At 41.6% G+C, this 16811-nt stretch overlaps 1 protein-coding gene and 1 pseudogene across 7 annotated transcripts in view; both read right to left on the reverse strand.

Moving 5' to 3' along the window:
- Nucleotides 1-16811, reverse strand: part of ACYP2 (acylphosphatase 2) — a 340256-nt gene that overhangs the window by 152181 nt on the left and 171264 nt on the right. For 3 of the 6 annotated variants that reach the window (XM_008254402.5, XM_089327662.1, XM_089327658.1), the window contains exon 1: nucleotides 15941-16489. The exons of the other annotated variants lie outside the window; for them this stretch is intronic. In XM_008254402.5, coding sequence (XP_008252624.1) covers nucleotides 15941-16082 — 142 coding nt within the window. In that variant the 5' untranslated portion in view covers nucleotides 16083-16489. Of the gene's footprint in view, nucleotides 1-15940; nucleotides 16490-16811 lie in introns of those variants that run through there. 6 annotated transcript variants of the gene reach the window in all.
- Nucleotides 40-16081, reverse strand: LOC127490320 (centromere protein R pseudogene; annotated as a pseudogene). Its single transcript, XR_016230363.1, has 3 exons — nucleotides 15941-16081; nucleotides 15139-15200; nucleotides 40-819 (listed from the first exon to the last, which is right to left on the reverse strand). The product of XR_016230363.1 is annotated as a centromere protein R pseudogene (transcript).

The following is a 16811-nucleotide window of genomic DNA, read 5'->3' on the forward strand; positions in this document are numbered from 1 at the left end:
GCTTACATTAAACGGTCAAAGAGAAATGTATTATTTACATTGAGATTACCTCAGTAATTACTGGTGTGTGCAGAAAGTTTAAATCAGCTGCAAGAAATCTTATCTAAACCTTCACCTGCCTCATGCTATGAGCTGGTATTTACTGGGCAGATTAATTACAAACATTTCTTCTGTTCCTTTAAATATGATCAGGCAGATGCAAAGGCTGGTGCTCATAGTAAGTGCATTTCTTCTCAGGGGTTTTGTGAGGAAGTCCTGAATTCTTTTCAAACAATTTTTGTTTTGTTACTTTTATCAAAATTTCTTCTTACTTAGTTCCTTGGTTTTTTCCATTTCTCTTTTTAAGAAGCAGGATGCACAGGAAATAGCAATGAGATTTTCGAGCTCTCTATTGCCTTTAAAAGCCTGTATACTGTTTGAATTCCGCATTATCTCCACGACTTTGTCTGATGATTTCTCAACGTTAGACAGCACTGTCATGAATTTATCACTGACTTTTGTTGTAGATTCCTTTCTTCCCATTAAACTGAGGTGATTCAATTTTCTTCTCTTTCCATTTTATGGTTAATTTCTGTCCTCTCCTTCTTTAGAGCTTGTGGGAGAAGTAAATGGGCTCATTTGACAAGTTCTGGTTGTTGGTGAATAAGTTGCAATCCTTGTGATTTTTGAAGGCTCAGATGAATTTGCTTCCAACTTCAGTGATCTTTTAACAAGCATTCCGAGATCCAAAGATGCACCTCTGCCACTAGCTGGAACCAGCCAAGAATGCTCCACAGCAAAAACCGGTGTTTATTGTTTTTCATCACCAGCCCTTCTGTACTGTTTTTTAAAAATCCATGTACATATGTTAATATGACTTAAACTTCCAAAGTTTTTAATTTAAAAGTATTTTTACAGTGAATGGTAGGGACACACACCCATACATTTACTAAACAAATATGAAAACAATAGATTATAGATTGTCACTTAAGTTTGAGATATAATTTTAGGCTAAGTTCATAATGCTTCACAAACTGGGTAGAAGTGCTACTCATTACTTTATGCAGTGACAGAGGAAAAAATATAAGATGGATAAATCATATAAAAGATTCAATATGTACTTAATAGAAATTTAAGTTATCTTGATTATAATGGTTTTAAGTTGAGACAATAGAAATCAGTCTTTTTGTAACAAGTCCATTTGTGTCACTGCTTTGGAAAGAATATCAACTATGATGTTATTTATTTTATTTAACATATGAATATCTGTGGCAGACACTATTAGCTGCATACACAAAATCCATTCTCCCCTTCTTTTCTAACAGAATTCTGATTTTACAGTGGTAGCAATGTGTCCTTCTATGTTGCCCAGTCTTCCTTACAATAAGGGGAGGTTAATGAGATCTAAGCCAAGTTGTTGGTTGAGACTTTCTTCAACAGCAGCTGACTCAGCCAGAGGTATTGCACTTATGCCCTCTCTTTTCCTGATTATAGTGTGAATATGAAGATTGGAGCTACAGCAGCCATCTTGAAACCATGAGGGAAAGACAAAGGACATCAAAGACTTTAGCTCTGACTTGCCATGTTTAAGGTGCCAGGAGGCAGGGGGAGAAGTGGGATATAGAGTGAGGAACAGGGAATGATTGCTAAAAGGAAGGGAGGAGATTGTTCTTTTGGGGGATGGTAGGTGGTAGTAATAATTGTGAAACATTGAATATTCTAAAAACCACTGTAGGAAAAACCACTGTATATTTAGTGTTATATAGCTTGTATCTCAGATTTTTAAAACTACCGCAAAGCAGAAAACAGGGCTATGATGCAGTCCCTCCTACCTCTATCAGCAGAACAAAGGCAGGCATCCTCCAATTTCACTCCCCATGACTTTTCCCTTCACTCAGTATAAAAAAAAAAAAAAAAAAAAAACTACAGTGCATATAATCTTGAATTATTACATGCAGAACTAAACTAGATTTTACAAGTCATTTTTGGGGGAGAAAGCTTCTTTCTCCTTACCAGTAGTTCCTCCCATGAGAAGGAGTATCCATTAGCGTTACATTCCTGGCCACTGTCTACCCTACTCCTAACTCCTCCCCAGCAACATGCAGTGACTCATTTGTGGGTAAGTTTACAAGACAAAACATGCAACACCCAGGTACTGCTTCTTCCTCCTGCTGGGAGCAAGTTTCTCACAGGGATCAGACCTTCTGCTCTGCCCTGGTGTAGCCCTGCCTGTGCCTGGGTGGGTGTGTTTAGTTCTGCAGCCAAGATTATTACAAAGTCCACCTACCTACAGATATGCATCACATCCAAAAAACTGCTTTACTCTGTCTTCCTTGTCAATAACTCACATAAGGAAGAGAGGTGTTACTCTGGGACTCCTCAAATTACAACACTTATTTCAAAGTCTTAGAAGCAATGCGTACCTGAATCTGTGATTACTATGGACTGGGAAAGGGGCCGGGAGTGGCAGGAGGTTGATAATGGGCACCAAAATGCAGTCAGATGAAGGTAATAGGTTCTGGTATTCCACAGACTAGTATAGTTAACTACAATATGCAATAAAGCTAATGGAAGCTCTAATAGCCTGAATTATGCTATGACTATCCTTTTTTTTTTTTTTTTTTTATGGCAGGAGCCAGGTGCTTCTCCTGGTCTCCCATGGGGTGCAGGGCCCAAGCACTTGGGCCATTCTCCACTGCACTCCCTGGCCACAACAGAGAGCTGGCCTGGAAAAGGGGCAACCGGGACAGAATCCAGCACCCCGACTGGGACTAGAACCCGGTGTGCCGGCGCCGCAAGGCGGAGGATTAGCCTAGTGAGCCGCGGCGCCGGCCGTGTCTATCCTTTTTAAATACCACACTATACCCTTACAAAATGTACACATATTTCATGTTTATCCAAAATTTTTAAAATAAATACAAATAATTAAAAAAAAAAAACACAAAGAAGCAATATGTGACAAGGGATCTCAAGACCTACAGGCCATTAACTTTGCAAAGCAGTGAACCATGAAGGAATCAACTGTCCACAGCTCAAACACACTTGAAATGTTCTCAGACAATTCCTGAGAGTCCCAGTCTGCAGTTTAAAACATACTGTGCAACCAAGAGACATCTATATAGGAAGAAAAAGTGAAGGTAGAGACAGACTTTCTGCAGTTCATCACCATCAGCTTGCATCAAGCACTTTCAGGACACAGCCTCTACCGGAGAAGATTCTTCAATGGGATTTCATGACCTCCCTGCACGGCTTCCACCTCACTTGCCAAAGAGAAGGGAAGCTGATACGACACATGCAGGTCTTTTACAGACACACTGCTCCAGAAACTGGGACAAACAACAGCCCCTTCAGTCATGAAAAATGCAAGTACAATATGCTGTTCAGTCAAGGCTCACTCAGCTGCAACTGTTCCTTGCACTCTGAAAGGATGCATCAGTGAGAAATCTGAGGTGAATGTTTGCAAAGCAAATCATGCTGTAAGTTTACAAAGAAATGTTGGTATTTAAAGAAATCATAGGGGCCAGCACCGTGGCACAGTAGGTTAATCCTCTGCCTGCAGCACCCGAATCCCATGGGGCACTGGTTCGAGTCCCAGCTGCTCCTCTTTCAGTCCAGCTCTCTGCTATGGCCTGGGAAAGCAGTGGAAGATGGCCCAAGTTCTTGGGCCCCTGCGCCCACGTGGGAGACCCGGAAGAAGCTCCTGGCTGCTGGTTTCAAATCGGCCCAGCTCCGGCCATTGTGGCCATCTGGGGCGTGAACCAAAGGAAGGAAGACCTTTCTCTCTGTCTCTCCCTCTCACTGTCTGTAACTCTACCTCTCAAATAAGTAAATAAAAATCTTAAAAAAAAAAAAGTAAAGAAATCATAGGATGATCCTTTCATGAAAAATTATATTTTCATATCTGTCATGTACCCCTCCTCCTGGGATCTGACTGCATGTGTCGATTCAGAATGCAGGAAATGATCTAGTTACCACCTTACGGCACAACAGCCCTTAATGATTTCAAAGATCTTTAATTATTAGAAAAGCTTCCCTTACATGGAATAAAATTCTGCCTCACCTAACGTTCACATTAACACAGGGTCTGTTTTCCCCCGAGACACACACTGTGGTATCTTCAAATGGTTGAAACAGCCATCACACGTTTATCTCTTCCCTGAGCTCACTATCCCCAAGCACTTCAATTTAATTGGAGACAGTTTTAAAAGCCCACAGATACAGCCCTGTAAAGTACACAGAAACAAGCCACCAAGCTGACCTTCAAAATGTTATTATCATCATCTCTTGAGAAAACAGACATGTACAAATAACGGCAGTGGAAAGCAGAATGGATGGGAGAGAAGTAAAAACAAGTAGAACACAACTCTAAATGAAGTAGGAATAAGGAACAAAGATGAGAGAGGGTATTAAAGTTAATGATATTTGATTTCTAGACTTGAATATACCCAAAATTTCAACCTCTAAAACACAGCTTTTCCTTTTACCTGTGCATGGAAGGAAAACTTGTCTAAATCATGTGGTACCTGACAAAGCCACTTCGTAATTCGTCCTAGCTTTTATTTATTTAGTTATTTATTTGACAGGCAGAGTGGACAGTGAGAGAGAGAGAGAGAGACAGAGAGAAAGGTCTTCCTTTTCCGTTGGTTCACCCTCCAATGGCCGCTGCGACTGGCGCAGTGTGGCCAGTGCACTGCGCTGATCAGAAGCCAGGAGCCAGGTGCTTCCTCCTGGTCTCCCATGCGGGTGCAGGGCCCAAGCACTCGGGCCATCCTCCACTGTACTCCCTGGCCACAGCAGAGAGCTGGACTGGAAGAGGAGCAACTGGGGCAGAATCCGGCACCCCAACCAGGACTAGAACCCGGGGTGCCGGCGCCGCGGGCAGATGATTAGCCTATTGAGCCACGGCGCCGGCCTATCCTAGCTTTTATTTTAAGAAAACTGCTCTTTATATATATGTATATGTGTATATATATATGTAAAGTATATATATATATATATATATATATATACTTTTGGAGTATATAGTACTCCAAAAAGCTACTCCTATTGTAAAATTGAGTTAATATTGGCAGAAGCAAACTGGTGAATTTCTACACTACATGTAAACCATTAGATTGCCACAGTGCATTTCTAGGTGTCCCATATGTATTCACCTGAGCTAGTAAAGCATGAATTTATCTACATACATACAATCAGTTATTAAACAATTTCCCTTCCAAATTCTCAGATTGTATTATACTATAATGTATTATACATGTAAACAGAATTAAACATCTGTAGTATATTTTAAGGCATGCCACAGTTAACAAATTCTCTTAACACAGGCTCAGTGCCAAGCTCCGTTGACTCTCATCCCAGGATCCCCAGTGCCACCAAAGTTCTTGATAAAGTGGAGAATTCTAAAGGTAGAGAATAGAAAGGATGAAAGAAACTTCACAATGTAGAAACCTGACAGACACTACTGCAGCAATGTGAATCAGGTAACATCAAGAGTGGTAAGTCATCAACAGGCTAATCCTCCGCCTAGTGGCACCGGCACACCGGGTTCTAGTCCCAGTCAGGGCGCCAGATTCTGTCCCAGTTGCCCCTCTTCCAGGCCAGCTCTCTGCTGCTGTGGCCAGGGAGTGCAGTGGAGGATGGCCCAAGTGCTTAGGCCCTGCACCCCATGGGAGACCAGGAGAAGCACCTGGCTCCTGTCTTCGGATCAGCACAGTGTGCCAGCTACAGCGCACCGGCAATGGCGGCCATTGGAGGGTGAACCAACGGCAAAGGAAGACCTTTCTCTCTCTCTCTCTCTCACTGTCCACTCTGCCTGTCAAATATATATATATATATAGTTCTAAATTTTTACTTTAAAAACTTTTTACAGATATACAAATTTGTACATATTTATGGGATACTATGTAATGTTTCCTTAAATGTATACATTATGTAATGTCCAATCAGGGTAAATATATTTATTCTTTCAAGAATTTAATGGTTCTTTATAGTGAAAGCACCCCAAATCCTCTCTTCTGGGTTTTATGTTTTTTAATATAGAAATATACAGTGCATTATCCATAGTCACTACTATTCAACCAAACTCCAGAACTACTTAGTCCTATCTTTCTCTAACCTAGTTACCATTAATCAATATTTCCCCATCCTCACCTCCTCTATTCCCTCCCCAGCCTCTTGTTTTCTTTTCTTTTCTTTCTTTCTTTCTTTTTCTTTTCTTTTTGACAGGCAGAGTTAGATAGTGAGAGAGAGAGAGACAGAGAGAAAGAGAGAAAGGTCTTCCTTCCGTTGGTTTACCCCCCAAATGGCTGCCACGGCCGGTGCACTGCACTGATTTGAAGCCAGGAGCCAGGTGCTTCCTCCTGATCTCCCATGCGGGTGCAGAGCCCAAGGACCTGGGCCATCTTCCACTGCACTCCCGGGCCACAGCAGAGAGTTGGACTGGAAGAGGAGCAACTGGGACAGAATCTGCGCCCCAACTGGGACTAGAACCTGGGGTGCTGGTGCCACAGGCGGAGGATTAGTTTAGTGAGCCATGGCACCAGCCACCACCATTATATTCTTAACTTCTATGAGATAATCTACTTTTTAGATTCCACATTAAGAGTGAGATCATGTGATACTTGTCTTTCTTTGCTTGCCTTATTAACTTTAATATAGTGACGTCCAGTTCCACCCATGTTGTTGAAAATGGTAAGATATCACCCTTTTTGAAGTTGAGTAGCATGCCACTGTGTATGTGTACCATATTTTCTTTATGCATTCATTAGTGGATGGACACACTTAGATTGTTTCCATTCCTTGGGTATTGTGAATAGTGCTGCAACAAACATTGGAGGACAGATGTCTCTTCAACAGATGTGTTTCTTTTCCCTTGGATATATACTCAGTAACAGGATTGTTGGATCATATGATAGATTTATTTAAAGTTTTTTGAGGAATACTATTTTTTTATTTATTTGAGAAGCAGTGAGAGAAGAGAGAGACAGAGCTTCCATTCTCTGATCTGTGGTGGAATGAGAAGGCCATGCCAAGATGGCCGCTGGCAAACGAGCAAGTGTCAGTTACTCAGGAATGGCTTTGGAACTCACCTGGCAATGGAGCCTGCCTGGCAACAGGCTGTGATTGGATGGCTTTGGAAACCACATGGCAAATGGAGCCTGCCTGGCAACAGGCTGTGACTGGATGGCTTCAGATACTGCCTGGCAACAGGCTGTGATTGGTTAGGGCATAAATTGCCCCTTGACTGGATTGGCTGCCTTGGCTATTTAAGCTGCTGTACTAACTGAAATAAACGAGTCTGCGGGCTGCTTGCCTCTGGTCCACTCTCACCTGACTCCCAGGGTCTGTGTGGTGACTTCGTGCCTCTTGCTCCCACCACGCTCCTCCTCTCAGGACAAAGCCACCTCAACACTGGTCTACTTGCCAAACGTTCACAACAGCTAAAACTGAGCTGAGCCAGGTATATGGCAGGGCCAGAGTTAGTAGCCAGGAATGCAATCCAGGTCTCCCACACCAGTGGCTCAAACCCAATTAAGTGAACCATTACTGCTGCCTCCCAGGGTCTGCACAGGTTGGAAGCTGGAGTCTGGAATCAAAACCAGAATCAGAGCTGAGAATTAAATCCAGGCACTGCAATATTGGACACAGGCTTTGTAGCTGCTATGCTAACCACTCACTCACCTACACCTCTTTTTCTATATTTTTATTGCTGCCTCAAATTGATTTTCAAATATCATATAACCACCATCTGCACAAAAGTATAAACTTAAAATTAGTAAAAATATATGATGTATTACCAGAAAATGTCATATAATAGAAAAGTACAAGAGAGATATGTAATCAAATCCCATCTGTCAACTAAGGGCCTATCCAAGTGATGGAACCCCTGTACCTGTTTTCTCCTTGTTAAAACAGGAATAAGACATATATCTCACAAAACAGTGACAAGAATTAATAACAGTGAGGTGCTCAGCATATGAACATTCCTAGTAAATTTCACACATGTGTGAGCACACACAAGCACACACACACACAGACACATGCATGCAAACATGCAGTCACTAACCACTGCCATTTCTGTCCAGTGGACCAAATACTTTGTCAAATAATCATTGCCATCATTTTCATATTTTATATAATGCATTTCAGTGACTTTTTATGCCATTTTTGAAATCACTGTACCACTCCTCTGAGTGTTCCCAAAATCTTTCTTTCGTTTCTCTTTTTTTGTAAGATTTATTTATTTATTTATTTTGAAAGTAAGGATTACAGAGAGAGAGAGAGAGACAATGTTTCCACCTGCTAATTCACTCCCTAGACAGCTTCAATGGCCAGCACTGAGCCAGGAAGAAGCCAGGAGCCAGGAGCCAGGAGCCAGGAGCTTCATCTTGGCCCCCCACCATGTGGGTGGAAGGGGCCCAAACAATTGGGCCACCTTCCTCTGCTTTTCCCACACCATTAATAGGCAGTGGGATTGGAAGTGGAGCAGCAGGAATGCCCACATCATAGGAGGCAGCTTTACCCAATACCGACAATGTGGCCCACCAAAACCTTTCTAAAGGGTACAAATCCATAGATAATTTTAAGAGACTCAGTCTCCAGATCTTCGAATTGCATTTGTATTCTGGAAAACTCATCTAAGATGTGTTTGAGACCTGCTTGCCCTGATTCTCCTTTCCTACCACCCTTTCCACAGTCACCTTTTGAAAGCCAGGCCCTTATCAAGAAGAGCACTATGTAATGATTAAAGGATCAATTCAACAGGAAGATGTGACTATATAAATATATATGCACCCAATGCCAGGGCACCTGGATATTTAAAACAAATGTTAATGGATCCAAAGGGAGACATAGGCTCAGATACAACAGTAATGGAGAACTTCAATACCCTACTTTCAGCAATGGACACATCAACTAGATAGAAAATCAACAAAGGAACAACAGAGCTAATCTACACTATGGACGAAGTGGACCTAACATATCTAAAGAATCTTTCATCCCACAGTTGAAGAATATACATTCTTTTCATTAATACATGGAACTTTCTCTAAGAGAGACCATATGCTAGACCATAAAGCAAGTCTCAGCAAAGTCAAAACTATCAAAACCATACCATGTATCTTTCTGACCACAATGGAATGAAGCTGGACATTAACAACTCAAGAATCTCTAGAATATATGCAAACACATGGATAATGAATGAACAGTGGGTCATAGAAGAAATCAAAAAATTTCTGAAAATGAGTGATGATGACAATACAACATATCAAAACTTATGAGGCCGGCGCCGCGGCTCACTAGGCTAATCCTCCGCCTTGCGGCGCCGGCACACCGGGTTCTAGTCCCGGTTGGGGCGCCGGATTCTGTCCCGGTTGCCCCTCTTCCAGGCCAGCCCTCTGCTGTGGCCAGGGAGTGCAGTGGAGGATGGCCCAGGTGCTTGGGCCCTGCACCCCATGGGAGACCAGGAAAAGCACCTGGCTCCTGGCTCCTGCCATCGGATCAGCGCGGTGCGCCGGCCGCAGCGCGCCGGCCGCGGCGGCCATTGGAGGGTGAACCAACGGCAAAGGAAGACCTTTCTCTCTGTCTCTCTCTCTCACTGTCCACTCTGCCTGTCAAAAAAAAAAAAAAAAAAAAATTATGGAATATAGCAATAGTGTTAAGAGGGACATTTATAGCAGTTGGTGCCTACATCAAGAAATTAGAAAGGCACCGAATGAATGAGCTATAAATGCATCTCAAGGATATAGAAAAATAACTAAACTCAAAATTAGTAGGAGGAAAGAAATTATTAAAATTATACAAGAAATAAAAAAATTGAAACAGATACAAAAGATCACTAAAATTATGAGCTGTTTTTTTTAATAAACAAAACTGATACACCATTGGCCCAAATAATAAAAAAAAAGAGGGAGGAAAAAAAATCAATAAAATCAGAACTAAAAAATAAAATACAACAGATACCACAAAAATAAAAAGAATCATTAGAAATTACTACAAAGACCATCTGCCAACAAACTGGAACATCTAGAAGAAATTGATAGATTCCTGGTCACATACAATTTACCAAAATTGAGTCAATGAAGACATAGAAAACCTAAATAGATCAATAGCCAAGACGGAAATTGAATCAGTAATAAAGACCCTCCCAAAAAAAGAAAAGCCCAGGACCTTATGGCTTCACTGCTAATTCTACCAGACTCTTACATAACTAATTCCAATTCTTCTTAAGCTTTTCAAAACAATTGAAAGGGAGAGAATCCTCCCAAACTCCTTTTATGAAGCCAGCATGACCTTAATTCCTAAACCTGAAAATGATACAACAGAGAAAGAGAACTATAGACCAACAACCCTGATGAACATAGACACAAAATTCCTCAACAAAATACTAGCTAATAGATCCAACAACACATCAGAAAGATCATTCACTCAGATTAAGTAGGATTTTTCCCTGGTATGAAGGGATGGTTCAGCATTCACAAATCAATCAATGTCATACATCACTTTAACAAACTTAAGAACAAAAACCATATGATTATCTCAATAGATGCAGAGAAAGCATTGGATAAAATATAGCATCCTTTCATGATGAAAACCTTAGGCAAATTGGGTATAGAAGGAACATTCCTCAACACAATCAAGGCAATTTATGACAAACTCACAGCTAGCATCTTATTGAATGAGGAAGAGTTGGAAGCATTCCCACTAAGATCTAGAACCAGACAAGTATGCCTATTCAATATAGTCATGGAAGTTGTAGCCAAAGCCATTAGGCAAGGAAAAAAAATCAAAAGAATACAGATTGGAAAGGAGGAAGTCAAACTATCCTTATTTGCAAATGACATGACTCTATATATAGGAGAACCAAAAGACTCCACTGAGAGAATACTGGAACGCATAAAAGAGTTTGGTAAAGTGACAGATATAAAATTAACACACAAAAATACATAGTCTTTATATACACCATTTCATGACTCAGAAAGAGTCCAATGAATTCTAAGATCAATCCCATTCACAATAGCTACAAAAACATTTAAATACCTTAGAATAAATTTAACCAAGGGGGTCAAAAATCTCTATGGCAAAAATTACAAAATGTTAAAGAAAGAAATAGAAGACAAAATAAAAAAAAATGGAAAAATCGTCCATGTTTGTGGATTGGAAGAATATAAAAATGTCCCTACTAACAAAAGCAGTTCACAGATTCAATGCAATACCAATCAAAACACCAAGAACACTCTCCTCAGATCTAGAAAAAAATTATGCTAAAATTCAAATGGAAACACAAGAGACCCCAAACAGCTAAAGCAATCTTATACAATGAAAAGCTGTAAGCATCATAATACCAGCTTTCAAGGCATACTACAGGGCAGTTATAATCAAAACAGCCTGGTACTGGCAAAAAAAATAGACGAGTAGACCAATAGAATGGAATAAAAACGCTGTGAAATTAATCCATGCATTAATAACCAAATTATCTTTCACTCTTCAACAAATGGTGCTGGGAAAACTGAAAGTTTTCTATGTATGAAGTATGAAATAAGAGCCCTACTTTACACCTTACACATAAATCCATTCAAAATGGATCAAGGACCTAAATCTACAATCCAATAACATCAAATTACTAGAGAACACTGGAGAAACTCTGCAAGATATTCGCATAAGCAGTCTTCTTGGAAAAGACCCCAGAAGCACAGGCAATCAAAACCAAAATTGACAAATGGGATTATATCAAGCTGAGAAGCTTCTGCACTGCAAAAGAACACAGCAAAGAGGCAACTGACAGAATGGGAGAAAATATTTGCAAACTATGCAACTAATACAGGATTAATACCTACAATCTATAAAGAACTCAAGAAACTCAACAACAACAAAACAATCCAGTTAAGAAATGGGCAAAAGGGGTCAGTGTTGTCGGCATGTTGAAATGAAAAATATCTAGGAATAACTGCTGCTAAGTATCAATTGCTTTTTGCTTCTGTACTGTACTGCTTGCTCAATGACTTAATGTGGGATGCCCAGCATAAGAAAAGGTGGGGGGATAATTGTACCTCCATGACAGGCTTCACAAACTCCAAAAAGACAGGAATGCCCAATTCTCAGAAAACAAAACTTAGTAAATACTTCCTGAAATTAATGTTCTCCCACTTCCCTGTGTGACCACTCCCTTGTGTGAAGCATAGTCCCCAGACTGCTGAGATACACCAATAAATGCTCAAATTTAGGTAATTGCCATATAAAGAATAAGGAACTAGAATACGTGTGTGATGACAGATGTACTTGTTTACTCAAGCGTATAAAAACGCTGAGAAGGAGAGAGGCAGAGCTTCTCACTCCCGCACTGCACTATGTTGTATGTGTCGGTGGGAGCCCCAGCTAGCTGGCAATAAAACAATAAATCCTCTTGCCCTTGCATCTGTGACTGTATTCTGTGGGTTAATTGGGAAAGGTCTTGGACCCCATAATTCAACAGGCACAGCAGGTAAAGCTGCTGCTTGCAGTATTGGCAACCCATATGGGGGCTGGTTTGAGACCCAGCTGCTCCACTTTCCAATCCAGCTCTCTGCTATGGCCTGGAGCCAGAAGCTCCTGGCTCCTAGCTTCGGATTGGTCCAGTTCTGGCTGTTGTGACCATTTGGGGAGTGAACCAGTGGATAGAAGATATCTCTCTCCCTGTCTCCCTCTCTCCCTCTCTCTTGCTCTCTCTGCCTCTCTGTAACTCTGCCTTCCAAATAAATAAGTAAATCTAAAAAAAGAAAAAAGAAAAAAAAAAAAAGAAAGAAGGAAGGAAGAAAACAGGCTGTTAGGTTTAAAAAAAAAAAAGGAAATGGACAAAGGACATGAGCAGAAATTTTTCAAAAGAAGAAATTCAAACGGCCATATGTCTATATGAAAAATGCTCAGGATCACCAGCCATCAGGGAAATGCAAATCAAAACCCCAACGAGGGCCGGCGCCGCGGCTCACTAGGCTAATCCTCCGCCTAGCGGCGCCGGCACACCGGCTTCTAGTCCCGGTCGGGGCGCCGGATTCTGTCCCGGTTGCCCCTCTTCCAAGCCAGCCCTCTGCTGTGGCCAGGGAGTGCAGTGGAGGATGGCCCAGGTGCTTGGGCCCTGCACCCCATGGGAGACCAGGAAAAGCACCTGGCTCCTGGCTCCTGCCATCGGATCAGCGCGGTGCGCCGGCCGCAGCGCGCCGGCCGCGGCGGCCATTGGAGGGTGAACCAACGGCAAAGGAAGACCTTTCTCTCTGTCTCTCTCTCTCACTGTCCACTCTGCCTGTCAAAAATAAAAAAAAAATAAATAAAAAAAAAAAAAAAAAAAAAACCCCAATGAGGTTTCTCCTCACATCAGTTAGAATGGCTCTCATACAGAAATCTATAAATAATAAATGTTGGCAAGGATATAGGGGGAAAGGTACCTTAATCCACTGTTGGTGGAAATGTAAACTTGTGCAGATAATGTGTAAGACTGTATGAGGAGATACCTCAGAAATCTGAATACAGATCTACCATACAATCCAGCCATCCCACTCCTGGGAATTTACCCAAAAGAAATGAAATCAGCATATGAAAGTTATCTATACCCCCATGTTCACTGAGCGCAATTCACAATAGCTAAGACATGGAATCAAATCAGATGTGCATCAACTGATGACCTGATAAAAAATTATGGTATATATACACTAAGGAGTAGTACACAGTGGGAAAGAAAGAAAGAAAGAAAGAAAGAAAGAAAGAAAGAAAGAAAGAAAGAAAGAAAGAAAGAAAGAAAGAAAGAAAGAAAGGAGGGAGGGAGGGAGGGAGGGAGGGAGGGAGGGAGGGAGGGAGGGAGGGAGGGAGGGAGGGAGGGAGGGAGGGAGGGAGGGAGGGAATTGTCTTTTGCAACAAAATGGATGCAACTGGAAACCATTATACTTAGTGAAATAAGCCAGTCTGAAAAAGACAAATTCTATATGTTTTCTCTGATCTGTGGTAACTAACAGAGTACCTAAAAGGTAATCTATGGGAATGAGATGGACACTTTGAGATTTGATGATTATTTACAGTCTTTGTCTTGACTGTTGAGGAACAGTGCTTTTTTCTTTATACTATTTGTTGAACTGTTAATGTAGTATAGGGTTAACCTTTTGAGTATAAAGTAAACTGAAAATAGATATTTGTAAAAAGTCAGAGAGGAGAGCCAGCACTGTGATGCAGTAGGATAATCCTCCACCTGTGGCACCAGCATCCCATATAGGTGCCGTTTCTAGTCCCGGCTGCTCCTCTTCTAACTCTCTGCTATAGCCTAGGAAATCAATAAAATATGGTCCAACACTTGGGCCCCTGCACCTGCATAGGAGACCTGGTGGAAGCTCTTGGCTCCTGGTTTCAGATCGTCCCAGCTCTGGTTGTTGCAGCCTTTTGGGGAATAATTCAGTGGATGAAGACCTGTCCCTCTGTCTCTCCCTCTCAGTGTCTATAACTCTACCTCTCAAATAAATAAATAAAATCTTAAAAAAAAAAAATCAAGAGTGGGAATAGGAGAGGGAGGAGGAAGAAGGGTGGGAGCACAAGCAGGAGGGAGAGTTGGATGGGAAGGATCACTATGTTCCTAAATCTGTATACACAAAATACATGAAATTTGTATATCTTAAATAAAATTAAAAAAATCAATGACAAGATTTTGTAAAATTTCCTTGAATTTGTGGAACCTCCTCATCCCATTTAGTATAAAAGGAGGAAATTATTTTCAATAAAAATAAATAAAATAAAATATAAATAAAAATAAATCAAGCGGTTTAAAAAAGAAAGAAAAGCTCTTTCCAAAGGGCCTGTTTTCATTCTACCCTCATACATGCCCCAAAAGTATAAAAATATCCAGGATTTTAACATTTTCATTAAGAAGTGAATTTCTGATACAAATTTACCTGGTTAATGTTTATCATACTTTTTAAATATATTTAGGATTTTTATTAATTTTATTGTGATAATTGTAATAGTAACTCAATCCAGAAGGACAATATTCAGAGCTTTATTGTAAAAAGAAATAAAGAGAAATCACTACATTTATCTACATGTATCTGTGTGTATATACACACACACACACTCACAGAGGTAATTCAAAAAGTTTACATAAGGTGCATATTACGAAAAACATTACATGGATTTCAATTTTTTCCGCACCAAAACAAGCTAATCTTTTCATCCCATTTTCATGCAACCCTTTTGAAGAACCCGTGTCCACACTGCAAAAAAAAAAAAAAAGTATGATCCAGTGAACAATAAGAAATATGCAAATATAACAATGAGATAACACTTCGTAGGGGAAGTTAAACAGAAATCAGATTCACAGAGGAAAACAGATGACGTAAATTTCCCAATTTTAAGGAACTATTTTAAATGAATGACAGTAGATATTAAATCACTACAGCATTCCATTGGATGAGTTTCCAAGAGTGATGTAAAATTTTTAAATTACAAATATTAATATTTACAGTAAGACATTGTATTCGAAAAATCTAACTGTGGGATGAAACAAAAATTAAAGATAACTTAATTCTTTGAAGAGTTGGGAGGTGGGGTGGGGTGTGACCTCTGACAAGGTGAATTCTGAAACGCCCTCTAGACGTCTCAAGTCCAGGTAGTTCCGCTTCAAGTAAAGCTACCGCCAGCTCAAAACCCTGCTCCCTTTCCTACTCTAGCGTTCTCCGCTGCAGCACAGCACAGCGCTCCCTCCGCCACCCTTTAGACACCAGCGACCCTAGCTCCTCCCCGAACCCGGTTCCCAGTCCCCGCCGTCCGGCGCAGGCGCGTTTCGCCTCTTTCCCACCCGGGGTGCTGTGTCATGGCCGAACGGAAGTGCCCTCCTCCTCCCTGCACCTCACCCCGGGAAAGGGCATCCTCAAGAAGGCAGGCGCTTTCCGCAGCTCTCCCCCTCCTCCTCCCATTACACTAGTTTGACCTGCCGTTACAGGGGGTCCCCTACCCTGCACTCTCCCGAACACTTCGTAGTCCACGGATTTCAGCGGGCCGGCGGTAGACATGGCGGCGGCAAGCCCTCTGCCGAGAAGCCGGAGCGGGGTTCGGCGCGCGGCGACTGTAGCGGCCGCGAGAGAGAGGAGGCACATGGGACCGCTGGGCGCACCCCGCGCCTGTCACCGGCCCGGGACGCGAGCGCGCCGGGGTCACGCGTCGAAAGATGGCAAATGAGACGGCAGGCCCGGCAACCGGACGCCAGGAGGGAAGAGGTTGTTGGGCCCAGGCGTCCGAAGCCTCTGTCCCTGCGCCGGTGCAGCCGCACTGGCTTCCCGGGAAGGATGCGCTGCCTCCGCCCTAACTCACCGGGGTTCCTTTCTCAATGTTTGGAAATAAAAATCGGATGTGCCCTGCCCGAAAATGCGTCCCGGCCTCCGCTAGCTTTATTAAAGTATAATTGATGAGAATTGTATACTATTCGAATCTGTGGTGTACAAGATTGTTTTCATATGTGTACATGTGTATTGTAAAATTATAAGCTAATTAACATCCATCACCTCACATACTTGTTTGTGGCAAGAACATTGAGATTTAATTGTCAATTTTCAAGTGTATGTTATTAACTATAGTCCCCATCCTCTGCAATAGATCTATGTAAATTATTCATGGTAATTGAAACTTTGTGCCCTTGAACTAGTATCTCCCTATTTCCCATTCCTTCTTCAACCTCAAGATTTGCTTTTGAATTGCCAAGATAGAAATACTACGAATGTGCTCTTCCATGGATGAATGGACAAAAAACGTACGGAAAAGAAAACCATTTAGCATTGAAACAAGGTGTTTCTGTCAAAGTGACAATATGATGAATGTAAAGGAAACAA

Source organism: Oryctolagus cuniculus, chromosome 2 (genome assembly GCF_051225735.1).
Source record: "Oryctolagus cuniculus isolate XC-2025 breed Fujian yellow rabbit chromosome 2, ASM5122573v1, whole genome shotgun sequence".
NCBI classification, from domain to species: domain Eukaryota; kingdom Metazoa; phylum Chordata; class Mammalia; order Lagomorpha; family Leporidae; genus Oryctolagus; species Oryctolagus cuniculus.